Raw genomic sequence first — 15172 nt, forward strand, 5'->3', positions numbered from 1 at the left:
TAACTTTTGTTATGATTTGGCACAATAAATAAAATTGAATTGAATTACCTGGCAGGTGAAACTGAAAAGAGGCTGAAGGCGGAGGGAAAGGTGGTAGAGGATGTTTGATCAGGTGCAGCTCTCTCAGCAGACATTATGTCAAGATTAAAGAAACAGACGAGGGGGCGGACGCTGTTGATTTGAGGTGATGACAGGAGGGCGGTTGCTTAGACAGCAGTAATAAGTGGAGGTGGTGTGTGGGTGTTCCTGCTTCACTGATGAGAGCGTTGTGACAGCGTGAGTAACACTGACATGTTCAGACAGAAGGCAGAGAGAGCGGAGACGTAACACAATGTGAATAATTAAGAGCTACTTCATCGTTCAAACACTATTTTTCATGTTCACAGTGAGAATAACTGCATCACAGTCATTAGGCACCCCATGTCTTTTTTCCTCCCCAACCATAGACAAAAACAATTCAAATACAGAACATCTTCTGACTCCTTTATTACTTCACTTGGTCGGGTTCCCAGTACATAGAGTTCATTTGAGTAACAAACTGAATCAAACTCATATTTGCAAGTCCCACCTGATTTAAAGTTTCACAGTCAAGACCCAGAGACGCACAAATACACACACTTTCCTCCCTCACATTATTAGGCATAATGGTGTAAAATGACCATGTGTGGCTCTGCGATGTTAGAGAAATGCCACCACCCTGTGGACAAAAGCAAGAACTACAGTTAACACCGTCACAAACCTCATTCAGTATCGTCAGCTTTGAAGTAAAATCCTCCTTACCACTAAAACTAGAAATGTTCATCCCTCATATTATACAGTATAAGTGCAGCACAGCGGTGTAGTTTCCATTTTACAGACTTTTAAAGCAAACGTACACACTGGCACAGCTGCTCGTGTCACGAGTAGAGCCGTCACATTAGAGTCACGTTATTGAGCTGAAGTGAGACTGCTGTAAAATGGAGCACAGCATGAACTAAAGGGTTAACAGAAGCACACACCCATCTCTGGACAAAAAAATGGGACACAGAGAGAGACGCATAATGCAAAGCTGGAGCAGTGTGTCTGGAGATGGGTGTGAGCATTTGAGAGTTTGCCAGCTGGGGGAGTGTGGCAAGGTTTTGTTGGCTGTCGCCAACCTGGCTCAAGATGGCGGCCAAAATCATGCAAAACAGCACCATGGCTGTGGTGAATGGCAGGGCGGGGACAGCTGGTTCATTGTCCAATGATCTTGCTGACAAATGATTCCAGCTCATCATCATCTTTGATCCCCACAAAATGGTCGACAACATCACCACCTCGTATGGCGATTACTGTCGGAACGGCAGACACCTGGAAGCAGACCAAGTTATGTGTTATGAGACAAGACTAATTATATTATGACTTGATAACATGTGACACATCAAGTACTGTGACTTCATAGCATGTCCCTAAGTTTTGGGATGTGGACTTTTCTCAGCAGATACCTATAAGAAAACAGATAATTTCATATTTTTGTATTTAAAAACAAATGTGTGACCTATAGCCGTTGCACACCTGAGGGTGAGAAAGGTAAAGAGAAGAACAAACAGTTCTGACAGCAAATATTGATTTACTTCATCCAAAGCTGTCAAAATGTCAGACATGTTAATGGAAACTCAATACATGTCACTTACTATTAATGACTAACAACTTTAAAGGTTACTGTAACGAAGTGTGTAGATGCTGTGCTTGTTAAGTTAATGAAAGCAAATTAGCATCGCAATTGACAATATAAATTAAGTAAATAAATCTAATTATCGGCCCATAATTTATCAGTAACCATATTCAGTACATTGTGCATCCCTACTTTTAAGTAAGACTAGTTTTATAAACACTTCATTAAAAGGCATTGAAGTGCTGTTATTTTGAGCAGTATTAGTGGTTAAAAAAGACGTTTTAATGCCTTCACTGTACTGCCCCAAACTAATTAGTGTTAGCCACGTCCAACTGTTAGCGACTCTACCGGATTTCTCCGTTAATAGTTCATACACAAAAAAAACTGTCTTGATGGCTTATTTAATGTGTGCAAGTGCAGAAAAAGACAATGAGATGTTTTTATGCCGGAATTTCACTTTAAGGGCTTTTGTTAAGTGTGGCTGTATGAGAAACTTACCGTAGATAGTGTGTTACCTACAGTAGGTGATGGTTAGCATGCTCCCATTGTGGAGAAGCAGACAGAAGTACCAACACAGACGCTGCTAAATTAACTTTACAGATACAGGGGATGCGTACGCGGCATGACATGGCTGTCGCGGGATGAGCACTCCCACTATATTCAATCCAAGCTGCTACTGAAAGGGGCCAACCTAAAGAAAATCAATATCACTTTAAGTGCACACTTTAAGGTGAGGCTTTTTTTTAGGTGTCTAAGGGCCTGTCCACACGAGGACGCATTTACCTGTAACAGCACATCTTTAGTATCGGTTAGGCCGACCATCCACACGCAGAGGGCGTTATCGGAGCCTGAAAACGGTATCTGCAGGAACCAGGTCCCAGAGACGGAAGATTTGAAAACGCCCCCCATTGCGTTGTTGTCTGGACGGAGAAACCTCATATTTTATTAAATAATGCTGTCATCGCCCCACCTCCGACCTCTGACTCCGCGGCGTCACATAACAACAACAGTGCTGCTGCGTGAGAGGAGAGAGACGGACCCATAGACTGTTACTGAACTGGACTCTGAGACACATGCATGGGAATGAATTAGGCTGACTGTATATTTTTCCCCTTTTCCCTGATGTTCTGAATTAGTTGCTAAATTGGTCGTTAGTAGCTTTTTATAAATAAGTAAGAAGGTGTGAAAAGACACTAAATCTAGTGAGAAAGTGGGACGGGGAAGGGGCTCCCAGCAGCACCCTCTGCTCGTTGAGGACACTAACTGCAGAGTGATTCATGCATCTCTTATACACTCTCATACACAGCATCTCTCCATCTCTTCTTCTATGTTGTTGGTGCATTTCTGTGGCAGTTCCAGTACCACACCCAGGCCTGGCATGTGTACTACAGCGTGTTTAGCCATTTTTTTTTCGATCGTGTGGGTGTACCCTAAACATGTAGCTGCTGCCCCATCCACAGCAGTACATGGTTTAGCTTTTGTGTTGGTACACCTGTCTGCTTCTCCAAACTGGGAGCATGCCAACTGTCATCTTCTGTAGGTAACACACTGACTATGGATAAGCACCTCATACAACCACACTTCAAAATAGCAAAACTATGCCTTTAAACAGGGGAAAAAAAACAATGGACACGTTTACAAAATACAAAAGTCAAAGTTTAGATGGCAAATTCAACAGAGCTGACTGAATGTCAGTGACGCCTCTAACAGTATGAGTACGCTCTAAAACTCTAAAAGTCTCACCCCGTATTCAATAGCCAGGTCTGTGTGATCGTCTATGTCAACTTTTGCCATGGCAACACGGCCTTTCTGTTTTGCAACAGCCTTCTCCAATCTTGGCCCGAGGATCTTACAGGGACCGCACCACCTAAAAACACACAAACACAGGTACATTGAAAAAAACAAGTATCGAGTATGACCAGTACGAGGAGTGTGTGACTAAAGGCTACTTAGGAATTTAAAACAAGCAATCCAAATCATGAATGAATCATAAAAACAAAACTTTGTTTACTTCTGCTTCCTCGGCTGAAAAGCTTTGCTTTTTTTTTTCTCTTCTCTTATTTTGCATTCCAACTGCATCTTGACTGATAAAAAAATGAGGTCCAAACGTTTCTTGTACAGTGCTGTATAGTTATTATTCCTAAAATATCATCCTGAGCCGGAAACCCACAAACCTGCAGCCTTTCATGAACTAAAGATAAGACTTTATTTAATGGCGTTGTTGCTGATATTTCTCTTTCATCGTGTTCTTCCAGTGATAAACTCATTTTAATTGTCCAATGGTGTTACTGACTGTTGTGATAGGCCTCAACGCTTCTGTCAAAAAGACATACAGGTTCAACTAAGATAAAACAAGTTATGGCTTTGGCAAATTTACTACTTTTTAGAAGGGATAATTACTTTTGAATTTGAAATACTAAATAATGAACTTCAGAAAAAGGTCGAATGGATTGCGTAACTTAAAGTGTAGCTGTTTCTGCCTTTAAAATTCCTTTTTTCTCAGTCGTTTCCCAGAAACCTGATAGTCAACACTAGATAGTTATGATGTCGATGCATCAGTTGAATGAAAGCTCCATTCAAAAGGAGTCGTCATAATTAGCAGGAGATTGGTCTCTGTTGATGCCCGATGTCTTACTGTGATATGAATCATCTATCTGACCCTTTATCAGAGTAAAAATGTAGCCGGCATCCCAACTGTTAGGATACAGATGAGACATATTTTCAGTTACTTACTTTTATTATTTATAAACCCACACAGTTGGCAGTTGAAATATAGCCTTTGCAGATCCCTGTTTTATACAAACGGCACATTTCAGGAGGGTAGTGCATGGTTGACCATGAAACAGTTTAGGGGTTCTGTGCCTTGCTCTAGGTCACCCCTGCAGGGCCCTACTGCCCCACAAAAGAAAAAGTTTACACCCAACATCAGAATGCATCAAAAGATTTAAAAAGCTAAGGAGATGAAGACCTTTCTATAGGACAGAGTATATAGTGTTTGCTTTCAGTAGCTGTTGTGTAAACTCACATGACAGAGTAGAGCCCCCCTGGTCAGTTGTGTACATGGGTTTATTTTTAACAGCAACACACACTGTCAGACTTCTAGTCTTTTAAAGAGGCAGCTGCAAAACTAGGTCTTTTCCACAGTCAGCCTCCGACTCCCCACTCACTCAAAAGACTTCATACAGACGTTTTTAATGACCTCCTAAACTGCAGTCTTCAATCCTGGGGGCTGTTGCACAAAACCTAGATAGGGGATTAAGCTGGGATTTTCTGGTTATCTTGGCTTACTTTTACCATGACTCAGTTGCACAACAACACAGACCAGGCACACAGTCAGGCTTGATTAATCCTGCTGCTTTATCTCTTCAGTCAGCTGTCGCTCTAATCAGAAATCAAATGTGTTTGTGCCTACTTTATTTTTTATTAACCAGGCATACATTGTCAGTTACAGTTGTATTATGAAAGATTTTCATCTATTTAATTGTCTTTTAAGTTCTAAGAGTGAGTTACAACAATGGTGACTGATCATATGACCCACTAATGAAAGCACTTCTACTTGCCTCTTTTCCGAGTATTACAATCTTAGTGTCTGTGGAGACATTCACTCTCTAGATGTAAATAAGCCGTCATGTTAGTGACACTGCTGACAGGGGTTGGTCTGTGGCCCAGAACGTCCCCAACGGTTATGCTGCATTCACTTGGAATCAGAAAATAGTTACTTCCAATTTCTGAGTCATGCTTGTAGTAAGGACAGTAGTGTAATAGGAACGTGTGTGCGTGCGTGTGTGCATGTGTGCATGTGTGTATGCGAGGTGAATGCATGTCAAAGTTTGACAAGATGGAGGCTCTGAAAGAACAGGCTCTGCTGCAGTTACATCTTACAGCTAAAGAGTCTGCTAGAAACTAGATATCTCAAATCTTATAGAGTACAACCATAGTCTTTTATTATTTTTTATTTTGGCAGAAAGCAGCCCATTAGAATCATTCATGATTGTTAGTTCATATTGCTGTCAGAAGTTTGATGAATAGACTACGATTTACCATGATCACTTACGCGCTCAGCTGGTCCAACATTACCCCTTTTCTTGTTGTTTGATAACAGCAGCCAATTTTCCTTTCTCACAAATGACATGCTTTACTTCCTTGTGTTTCAAACACGCCTTTTCCATTTCTGCATTAGTGAATCTGTGGTTGACCTGACTCATCTGAATGACTTACACCTGGCTTGAAATAGCCGCTGCTTCTCATCCTGGCTTGGCGTATGTGCAACCACTTAAGCCAGAATAATCAGACCAGGCTGGATCGACGCTGGCTTTTTCCATTTCCCGGATTTCCAAATCCTGCTTTCATGCAATAGCCCCCTGGTCATTGAATATCTGCATCAGCATTTTCTGTCACCAGTTAGTCAATTGCCCAGTTATTAAATCAGCAGGAAATTTGCTTTAGTTATTTCAATTGAACTGCAAAATAATTTCTTATTCTTTGTTCTCAAATGTAGGAAGTTGCTTGCTTTTCTTCATGTCTTTTTAATTTCTTTAATCCATTTCAGAAACACAATTATGATGTGATCCCACACAATATTTGATTAACTAGTGTACGCCTTCATATAGTTGGACAGTCATCTACAAGCATCCATCTCCTCAGTACTCACTGTGCATGGAAGTCAACTAGCACGGGCAGGTCACTGTTGATGACCCTGTCTGTGAAGTCATCGTGGTCCTGAACGTTGAAGGAGACTTCCCGACGGGAAGTGTGAGGGAGGGAGCGAGGCAGAGAGCGTGCTGGAGAGAGGAAGGAGACCCGGGCTGAGACGGACTGCAGGGAGGTGGAAAAAGAAGAAGAGGCAGCGGTGGCAGTGGCTGATGGGAGGTAGCGGATATCTTTCGCAGAGATGCTCCAAATTCTACGTACTAGCAGCCTGTGAGCCATCTGTGTGGAAGATAAAGGACAGAAGGAGAAAGTTAATAAAAAGAGGTCATTGAGGTTACAGGCATGTTTGACACTGGTTGAGACAAGAGCAGAAGGACTGCATAGTGCTCTTTCTGCACCACAAAAGTGCATGTAAGGATAGCATGTTTACGGCCATTCTACGTGCAGGGTGTACCGCGGGAAGTGCAGACCAGATTCTCCTGTGAATGTAACGCCATGGTAGCCAGCACTATGTACGCCTAGAAAGCACTAACATTTTCATCGATAACATTTGTCAGATCATGGCTCAGGAAGTAAAGCAGTCGTCCTTTCACCACGCGGTAAGCAGTTAGGTCAGCAGTCAATCCTTGAGTAGTAACCCCAATATGCTCCTTGGGGGCTTTTCAGCAGCCCACTGCCCCCTAGGGTGAGTTAAATGTGTTTAGGGGCAGAGTAGCCAGCACACAACTGGAAATGACAAGGATCCAGTATCCTGCTAAAAATCCACTATGTTGCTCTAACGATCGTATGTGACCATTGATCAATAAAGTTTTTTAAGTTTAATCTTTAAGTGGAGATAAAAAAAAAAATAAGATCAACGCAGAACACACATAATGCATTTTAGAAAGAAAGGTATGGTAAGATGTTTTTTTATATTTGAAAATGTATACACTGCACTCTGGTCCTGGCTTGTATGAATGAATGGTGTTTTGTGGGCTGGGCATAGTTATATGCATGACACAATAATAATATTCATAAAAATAATAATGTCATTCATTCATGCTGCCACAATTTAATTGTTATATTATAATTGAATTCACTGAGAAATTCCCTGGTCCCAGCTGGTCAGATGTGAAAATTTGCTGTGGTGATGAGATGTCAGAGCTTCCTGTGATAGGAAATTGAATATCTTTAGGGTTTGGGCTGTTGGACGGACAACATAACACTAAAATCAGTTAACCCCTGGCCCTTTATAGCCAAATCTATCAATGCAATTAGCGTTGGGCGTTGCTGGTTGCCAGGGTTGCCTGTTGTTGGGTGCAGCTACTGTAGGCTGGCCCTGGGTGAAATGGAGTTTTCCAATCCTGCAGCTGCTTCAGAGCCTCAGTGAAGGGGGCGTTATTTGTCCGAGCAGCTGAGTGAGCGGAGACGGGCAAAAACCAGAGTCAATATAGGCCGAGCATTCACTCCATGGACTGAGAGAAAGGAGAGAAACACCATTCAAACGCACGCCCACATGGCTGCGCTTCTCCTTAATGCTTACATCACTTTCATCTTTACTTAGCTGGAACGGCTAATGCTAATGGCTAACGTTAACTGTCAGTCAAACTCCTCTAATCCTTGTTTTTATGGTGTGATTTACTGGAGGGGACGGGTTCAAACAGGCTCAAACAGACTCCGGTCTCCTGTAGGCTACTGGGCCGGGTCTGACCAACCTGGCAACCCGACTGCTGGAATTATTCTTTGTTGTTGCGACTACAATCTTGAGACATTAGATGGAGCTGTTCTGCTCATTCTCCATATGCAACCTTTAATATTCAGTAGATTGACAAATAATTAAATCGACCAACTGCTTCAACTCCAATGAAAAGTGACTTTTAGTTGCAGCCCTTACTAAGAAGTCATATCTTCTGGCAAATAGTAATCCTTTCGGCGCCCTCGGGACCTTTAAAAAGTCCACAGCCCTTCTGTTCTGCCATATGTTCCAGAGCCTTTACCCCTCACTGAAGTGGCTCACCTGCCCTCTCAGGCATCAGTTTGGTGCTGTTTCAGGACATTTCCGTGACTGTTAACTCTACCAAACACTGGCAGCAGAGCAACCATGAACTAGCATGAGTCCGCCTGCTAAGCCTGTCAGCGCCGGGCTTCAGGAGTCAACTTAAACGAGCTTGACACCATGAACAGCTCGCTTCTCTCTGACCACAGCCATGCTGCTCTGAACACAGATGAAGAAACAGCCGAGCTTCAAACACCAAACATGTCCGCTATCAATAGTTCCTACAACAACTAACACATACCCCACCAAACGTGTTGTCTTCCCGGCTTGTTATGTTTGCCGCGTGTTTACCGGCGGCTCCTTTGCTCCATTTAACCTACGTTACGTTATGACTTTGCCCTCTTCGTCCTCCTCCTCCTTCTCCTCCTCCTCCTGCTCTAACCTCCCCCGCCGTCGCCTCCCCTCTCCGTGAGACACAAACACTCAGACCGGACAGTTTCTCAACACCTGAGCTCATGTCGCACACAGAATACATGCATTAAAACGATACCGTTCATTTTCCGTGTTTACCTTGCTGCTTAGATAGCGCTAATCTTGGCCTTGGAGGACCAACGAAGCACTTCCGCTTTGGTTCCACGAATAAGAAGGGACCGAGCAGCTTTTTATCTCCTCTCTTGGCCGCAGCGCTGCGAGTAGCGCCACCCCCCGGCCACCCCAGGAAGCACAGGGCGGCCCTTTTTACTCAGGGCGACGGGCCAGGGGGATTCATCTCTGGAAACAACCCAGAGTCCCACACAGACGCGTTAATTATATTGTCAGTGTGGAAAACAACCCAGACGCGTTATTTATGTTTTCAGTGTTAAAAACAACCGAGCACATCTGCCTAAGGACTGTATAAGTAGCCTATTGCTTTAATGTAGACTATTTGACATGACAGTTTCCATTTACTTTTACTCAATTACAATTCAGCGATGGAAGAAGTATTCATGTAATGTATTTAAAGGTTGAATATGTCGTTGTTTATTAAAAGCTATACATTAAAAAAATAATAATAACACACCCACGGGCAGTTTGAGGGGTACTGAATGAAAGTATTGCTTTTCCATTTAAAAATTGAGTTTATTTTTTTAATTTATTTTATGGGTTTTGCCAATCCTGCAGCTGCTTCGGAGCCTCAGTGAAGGGGGCGTTCTTTGTCCCAGCAGCTGAGTGAGCGGAGACGGGCAACAACCAGAGTCAATATAGGCCGAGCATTCACTCCATGGACTGAAAGAAAGGAGAGAAACACCATTCAAACGCACGCCCACATGGCTATTCTTCTCCTTGATTGCTAACATCACTTTCATCTTTACTTAGCTGGAACGGCTAATGCTAACAGCTAATGCTAACTGTCAAAGTCCTCTAATCCTTGGGGGGACGGGTTCAAACAGGCTCAAACAGACTCCGGTCTCCTGTAGCTACTGGGCTGGGTCTGACCAACCTGGCAACCCGACTGCTGGAGTTATTTTTTGTTGTTGCGACTACGATCTTGGGACACTAGATGGCGGCGTTCTGCTCATTCTCCATAATCGAACTTTAAGATATAAGTATTTACAGCAGCAGGACAGACGTGCAATTAGAAATTAAAAGTAGCCATGACTCCAGCTTACTCAGTTACAAGCAATAGACCTGAATTCAAAAGTTAACTTGTAGTTAGTACAAATATAAAAGTATTATCACCAAATGTTATCAAAGTAGCAAAAGTAAAATGATGAATTTTTCAGAATGGGCCAATGTTAGCCTTTATAATTATATTATGCAAATGTTTCATGATAAAGCTGGTTGAGGTGGAGCTAACTTCAAATGTTTTATACACTTCTGGACAGTTAAATCAGAAATGTACATACTGAGTGTCTTCACACTATGCTAGCAGTTAGCTTCATATAATTCCAACAGCTCTTTAGAATGTTGCTTGTATAATCTATACTTGAACAGAAATGTAAAAAGAAAGGAATTGTTATGGTTTAAAGAGAAGTTGTGTGCTTTAACTCTTTCTTGACAAAGCTTAGCTTTATGCTAAGCTGAGTAAAGCGCTGCCAGCGGAAGCGTGTCTATGTTCCCTGGGACGTATGTTCTCGCTTGTGAATGGGGAACATATTTTTAAAAAAAGGTCTGTTATTTTTTCCACAAATAGTACAGAATTCCACGGCAAAAAGGCCTATGTATACCTAACACTACCCATAACCCTAACCCCAACCGCAACCCCTGACCCTAACAAAATAGGACCCGGGAAACATGGGGATGACCCCCTGCCAGCCATGATAATGCTGGTATTGTTTATACCTTTTGAGTCTGTGTGTGTGTGTGTGTGTGTGTGTGTGTGTGTATGTGATGTCAAGATGTGCTCCTGGAACACCTACTGTAGTGCGAACTACCACACAAGCAGTTCTGAGTAATGTCCTAGGGGTTTATATCTGTTTGTTATAGATCCAAATTAAGTTTGCGATCGAAGACCTGATTAAGGGCGGCGGAAGTAGGGAGTCAGAAAGTAGGGAAGGGGTATTGCTCCACCACTTAGGGCCCCTGGAACGATTAAGCGTTGCAGCTGTGATGGCATCGCAACATGGTCTCTAGTTGAATTTCATAAACTGCCTTGCTGAATGGGCTGGACAATAACTGTAGACAGACTTTTTATTGTAAGACAGCCTGTAATAACATGAGCTGAATTTTGCATTTTGTCTGTATAATTATTATGGTTACAAACAATAAACGTAAAAAGTAAAAGTAATAAGCTGTGTGGATCCAATCTTCTTCTATAGTAACATCCCCTACATGCTGCTCACCATTAATATATCATTTATTGACATGGAATAGTTGATGGACTGTGCCTTTCATGTCCAAGAGGGCAGCAGGATGAAAGAGAGAGAAGGTGGGTGGGTGGGTTGTTTGGAATAGAGATGGGTGTCATCCAAGGCTCAGTGAAGTCAGACTCAAAAAGACTGAACAACACACTGAGGAGAGGAACACAGATGACTGGAAAACATATTCCATGAGAGAGGACTACCAAAGCAAGTCATGGTGGTAAACCCGATGGTGAAATCGAAGGAAAAGCCTCGGCTCTTATAGTCATTTCTACTCAGAGGTATGGTCATTCGTCATGCCACAGGTATCCTCTTATTAAGATGAAGAGTCAGACACCCTATGTGTTCTATGACTCCTCCATCACAGCTGTTTGATTTTTACGTGTGCCCCATTTTGTCACTGCAAAGCTGCAAACTACCTTCATTTGGAAAGTGAAGCTGTAAAGAAGATTGCTTTTGGAAATTCAGTGGAATGAATTTAACACCCTCACTTTGGACTGTTGAGGATCCATGTACAGAGAGTACCTGAACACTTTTGAACATGATGCATAAAAACATTGAAGGCAAAGTTGGAATTACAAGACCCCCTCCTGTCCTTCAACCTCCTCCGCTGTTTCGCAGCATCGGACCGCCCGGGCTCCTTGCCAGCCTGCCCCCGCACCGACGACTCCGCTCGATATTCTGCAGGTCCAGAGCTGTACTGCCTGCAAACACCCGCCCCATTAAAGCTTCAGACACACATGCCAATGATGCACTCTCAGAGGATATTCTTTCCAGCACAGCTTTGAATGCATTTCAGCCTGAAGTGGACTCAGATCTACACAGGGGAGCTGTGTTTGGGTCAGGGGTCTTTACCGACACATGGTCTAAAGTGTCAGTAAGCCCTCAGCAGCAGGACAGACAGCTGTTTTCTCACCTCTGTCCATCTGCAACAGCCAATGGCAGAAACAGAGGCGGACAGGGCAGATGGGTGACTCCGCTACCGACATCAGAGGACCCTGCGATCAAAGAGAACCAGCAGCAAAGGAGGAGAAAGAGGAGCTTTAAGGTGGACTGCGCAGGGAAACAGAAATATGTAGTGCCGACACTCACTGAGAAAGAGGAAGATGCCAGGCTTAGTGAGTGGTTTCAAAGTCTGGGCATTGCAGGTAGCAATGAGAAGGATTCTGTCACTCCAAACAGCCAGCAGCCGCTGTTTGAATCCAGATGCAGGGGGACAACAAGAGAGCGAGAGACGGCAGCAAGCCACAGGAGAGACAGACGCCCCCATTTCCTACCTCCCCTCTGTCAGTCAGACTCCCTCCTGCATGTGCCCCTCAGTCTCCCTGAAAACTCTCCCCCGCCCTCGCCCTGCCCCTTCCCAGACCCTCCCATCCATCCCTTACCTGTACCGCTGCTGCAGCCACTCTCACTGAGGAGGAAGTGAGCCAGCTAAATAGGGGAGACCACTGACTTCCTCAGGCCTGAAGGCTCTGGTTGTGCGATTCAGATTTTCTGTCTTGTTATGTTCTTACTGGCTCTTGAATTATTTCTTTGATCAAATGAAAAAATTATAAGCATAGCCTACTGAACCTTAATTCCATGTCATCTTGAGTGTTCCCCTATTTGGCTGTTAAAGCCCCTGAACTCCCACACAGGTGTTTTTAGTTAATCCGGTGGATTAGACCTCTTCTAAGGACTGTGTGGGTGTGTCCACTGTGAATGATTGACACCTTCCTGAGTCTCCTGTCAGCTTTATTTCACCTGTTAAAGCGGGACAAAGTACACCTGTTTAATCCTTTTTGGTTTTCATGACCTCATAAATTCCCATCATATTCTCATCAAAGCCCCGCCCACCTTCAACCCAAGCAGAGGTCTAATCAGCCAGCAGAACTGAAAACACCTGTGCGGCTGTTCAGGGTCTTTAATATGTGCGATACATGCTTGACTGACTAAAGAGGTAGTTGTTCAAATGTTCGGACATTGCGTCGGTTTTGTTTCTACGGAGCGTTTGGACCCAGAAATCATATTTTGTGTTGTTGTGTTACGTCACAACTGAACAGCCGAACAGCTATCTTATAGGCATTGAATCCGTTTTAAAATTAGATTAGGATTAAGATTAGATTATGCCATCAGGAAAAACATATCTGCAACAAACTGAGCTCTGTGCAGATGTTAGGTTTTGTTGAGTGCTCAGTTGAGCTGTATGTGTTTGCATTATGATGTTGTGTTATTTATTTATATATTTGACATCATCCATACAGGACAAAGGTACTTACACTTGTGTCAGCCTGCATGAAAAGATTGTGGAGTAGCTCAACAAATTTAATTAAAAAAAATATATGTTAGTGATTTGATTTAAAATTATCTAAAGATATAATAGAGATAGAGATAGATACAAATTGGGTTAGCATGTGTTGTAACTGCGAGGCCATGGACACTTGTTAGCAAGTGAGCAGAGATCTAAACAATGAGTTTTAAGAATCAGATAAATAGTTTAATAGAAGACAAAAAGTAATGAATACACATTTTTAACTTGCATGCATTTTTTTTTGCTAAAAATAATGGATGCACATTTTTGTTTGCTAAAAATAATAGATAAGTTGAAATAGTCAGCTAGATTAAAGGTAATTGATACATTGTCGCCTAAAATGTTTAAATGGTAGCTGAAAAGTAATCTAAACAGTTGAAGAAGTTAGCTAGCTAAAAGTAAAATATACCCGCTTAATACAGTGGATAAACAGTTGAGAGTAGCTAGTTTAAAAGTAATATATTGCGAGGAGGTAAGTAGCCTAAGCTAGGTTCCTCCATAGCTAGCTAAATTTAAATGTACACATTTTAGTAAGCTATGTAGGCTACAACGGGTATACTTTTTGTTAGGTTAAAAATAATGGATAATAGGCCTACAGATTTTTGTTAGCTAAAAGTAATGGATGCACATTTTTGTTAGCTAAAAGTAATGGACAAACAGTTTAAATAGTTGGCTAGCTTAAAAACTAATTGATACATTGTCAAAAGATTGAAGCTGCAGGCAGATTGAGTTGACTCAGACTCTTTTGCAAAACAAACCACGAGCTCTACTGTAGGTGCACGTGATGATTTATGTTGTTCTATCGGAGCATAGTGTCAGTTTCATTGAATATGATCCAAAAAGTTGCAGACTGTGACTTTAAAATGGATAAAGGTAATCTATAAACAATTGAAGAAGTCAGCTAAAACTAATAGATAGCCCGCACATTTAAGCGATTAGATAAATAGTTGAGAATATATACTTAGCTAGCTTATAAGTAGCCTATGTAAATTATGAGAAAAAGTAATGGGTAGGCTACATAGCTAGCTAAATTCAAAAGCAATGGATAAACTGTCAAAGGTTGGGGACAAAATTGCTTGATGGTATTGCATCTGTGTATCCCCTGTACTGACTGTGATGCATGGAATTACTTACCAAGTCCCACTCGTGTAATAACACTGTTCAGAGAGTGTTTATTTCAGTCTCTTGGTGTTTGTGTTAGCCTGTTTTTTCCTGTGTCGTGTCCTCGTTTCTCCAGCAGAGGGTGCTGTCCATGGTACAGACAGGAGGCGGTGAGGGGATGTTTATTAGACTGTGGCCGTTGAGGCCTGAACAGAGCGCTGCTCTGTGTCTCTGCTGAGGTGGGATCTGTGTGTCAGGACCAGAACACACGGGCCTCAGTCCTTCTTACCGCTCGCCTCGCATCCCCCTCCTGCACATGTTTACCCTCGAACGCAGCCCAAACTGTTTGTGAGTGAGGCTCCTTTTTCAAGGCAACTCGCCCCCCAGTCCTCTTTCCGCCAAATAAACATTGCACCGGAAATTGCAGGGATATCTGGGATTTTTGAGGGGTCCCAGTGGAAAGGAGGAGAGGGCGAGAACAAGGGTGCTCTCTGTGACACCTTGGAGGTGAGGGCAGGGCGAAGATGCAGAAGGAGGGGGGAATCCAGAGGGTAGGGCGTGACCCTGCCTCGGGTGGTTGGTGGGGTGGGCAGCATCAGGATATCCACTGACGAACAGGTACAGGTGACCCAGTTTCCTTTGACCCCATCGCTCATCACAGAAGGCCCTGACCCGGACTAAAG

At 42.9% G+C, this 15172-nt stretch overlaps 1 protein-coding gene across 2 annotated transcripts; it reads right to left on the reverse strand.

Moving 5' to 3' along the window:
• Window positions 1-485: 485 nt before the first annotated feature.
• Window positions 486-8896, reverse strand: txn2 (thioredoxin 2). Of its 2 annotated transcripts, none has more exons than XM_083931906.1 (4): window positions 8829-8896; window positions 6285-6562; window positions 3377-3500; window positions 486-1329 (listed from the first exon to the last, which is right to left on the reverse strand). In XM_083931906.1, the coding sequence occupies exons 2-4, from the start codon at window positions 6560-6562 to the stop codon at window positions 1213-1215; spliced, it is 519 nt and encodes a 172-aa protein (XP_083788032.1). In that variant the 5' UTR covers window positions 8829-8896; the 3' UTR covers window positions 486-1212. The 2 variants fall into 2 exon arrangements, with proteins under 2 accessions (XP_083788032.1, XP_083788033.1); XM_083931907.1 differs by lacking the exon at window positions 8829-8896 and adding an exon at window positions 8560-8621.
• Window positions 8897-15172: the final 6276 nt, after the last annotated feature.

This window comes from Echiichthys vipera (assembly GCF_963691815.1).
Source record: "Echiichthys vipera genome assembly, chromosome: 17".
NCBI lineage: Eukaryota > Metazoa > Chordata > Actinopteri > Perciformes > Trachinidae > Echiichthys > Echiichthys vipera.

Coding starts and splice junctions, on each gene's coding strand:
- txn2 (XM_083931906.1), bottom strand. CDS start 6,562: ATGGCTCACAGGCTGCTAGTACGTAGAATTTGGAGCATCTCTGCGAAA. Junction 3,501..6,284: donor CTAGTTGACTTCCATGCACA/GTGAGTACTGAG, acceptor GTGTGTTTTTAG/GTGGTGCGGTCCCTGTAAGA. Junction 1,330..3,376: donor ACCTGGCTATTGAATACGGG/GTGAGACTTTTA, acceptor GTCTGCTTCCAG/GTGTCTGCCGTTCCGACAGT.